General features: G+C 50.3%; 1 protein-coding gene across 7 annotated transcripts in view; it reads left to right on the forward strand.

Moving 5' to 3' along the window:
* LOC102369456 (melanotransferrin-like) overlaps nt 1-896 on the forward strand; it is a 35,962-nt gene that overhangs the window by 28,763 nt on the left and 6,303 nt on the right. For all 7 annotated transcript variants that reach the window (XM_025199265.1, XM_025199264.1, XM_025199263.1 and 4 more), the window contains one exon: nt 50-206. In XM_025199265.1, coding sequence (XP_025055050.1) covers nt 50-206 — 157 coding nt within the window. The remainder of the gene's footprint in view (nt 1-49; nt 207-896) is intronic.

Here is an 896-nt window from a genome sequence, read left to right on the forward strand (position 1 = left end):
TTTAGAACGCCCTGCATTGACTAACTGTCACACCTTTCTCTTCCCATAGCCTACCAGAGTTACTTTTGGAAGAGCTGCATGCCAGGAGCAGTTGGGAATCTGTGCAAGGTCTGCATTGGAGATGATGAAACAGAAATGCCCAAAGCATCCAGCCGGTGTGCTGCCAACCATAACGAACGTTACTACGGCAACATGGGGGCGCTCAGGTAAGTCTCTCAAAAGCAATGCAGAGATGAGGCTGAGTTCTTTTGCCTGTTGGTTTCCTTGGCAAGACTTATTCAGAGGCTAGAGGCTGTGAAGGTTTCCTTTTGACTAGTTCCTATATAATTTCAGTTGCTCCTGCAATGGGATGGACTTGGCTGGCCTAGTGATTTAAAACAGATCTAGAGTCATTTCCAGGGGGAGACGAAATTGAGGTGCACCAATATGTTGTCCAATATCAGATCGGCACCGATATAAAGAAAGTTGTCCAATATGTTGTCCAATATGTTGAAATTAGAGGTGCACCAATATGTTGGTCCATTATCAGATCGGCACCGATATAAAGAAAATTGACTATATCCGAAATCAGTCTGATGTGGCCGATAATTTGGCCGATAAATGCCAGTGTGCGTGCGCAGCCACAGCGCAGCATGTAGGCAGTGAGGAGCACAGCCTAGCATCTTGGAGAGCTGTGTGCGGCTGGTAAGTCTGTTGTGGTGGAAGGGGAGGGGTCAGGGAAGGGCTGTGGGGGGCAGATCAATGCCCTTTTTGCTAAGGGAGGGAGTGGGAGTGGGGCCCGGGTAGGTGTTGCCCAGCTGAGGTGGGGCTGGGTGCAGGATGTGGGATGGAGCCATGCCTTGTGTGGGGGGAAGAACAATGCCCCTTTTGCTAAGGGAGGGAGTGGGAGTGGGGCC

The sequence above is a fragment of the Alligator sinensis genome, unplaced genomic scaffold (assembly GCF_000455745.1).
Source record: "Alligator sinensis unplaced genomic scaffold, ASM45574v1 scaffold505_1, whole genome shotgun sequence".
NCBI classification, from domain to species: Eukaryota; Metazoa; Chordata; order Crocodylia; family Alligatoridae; genus Alligator; species Alligator sinensis.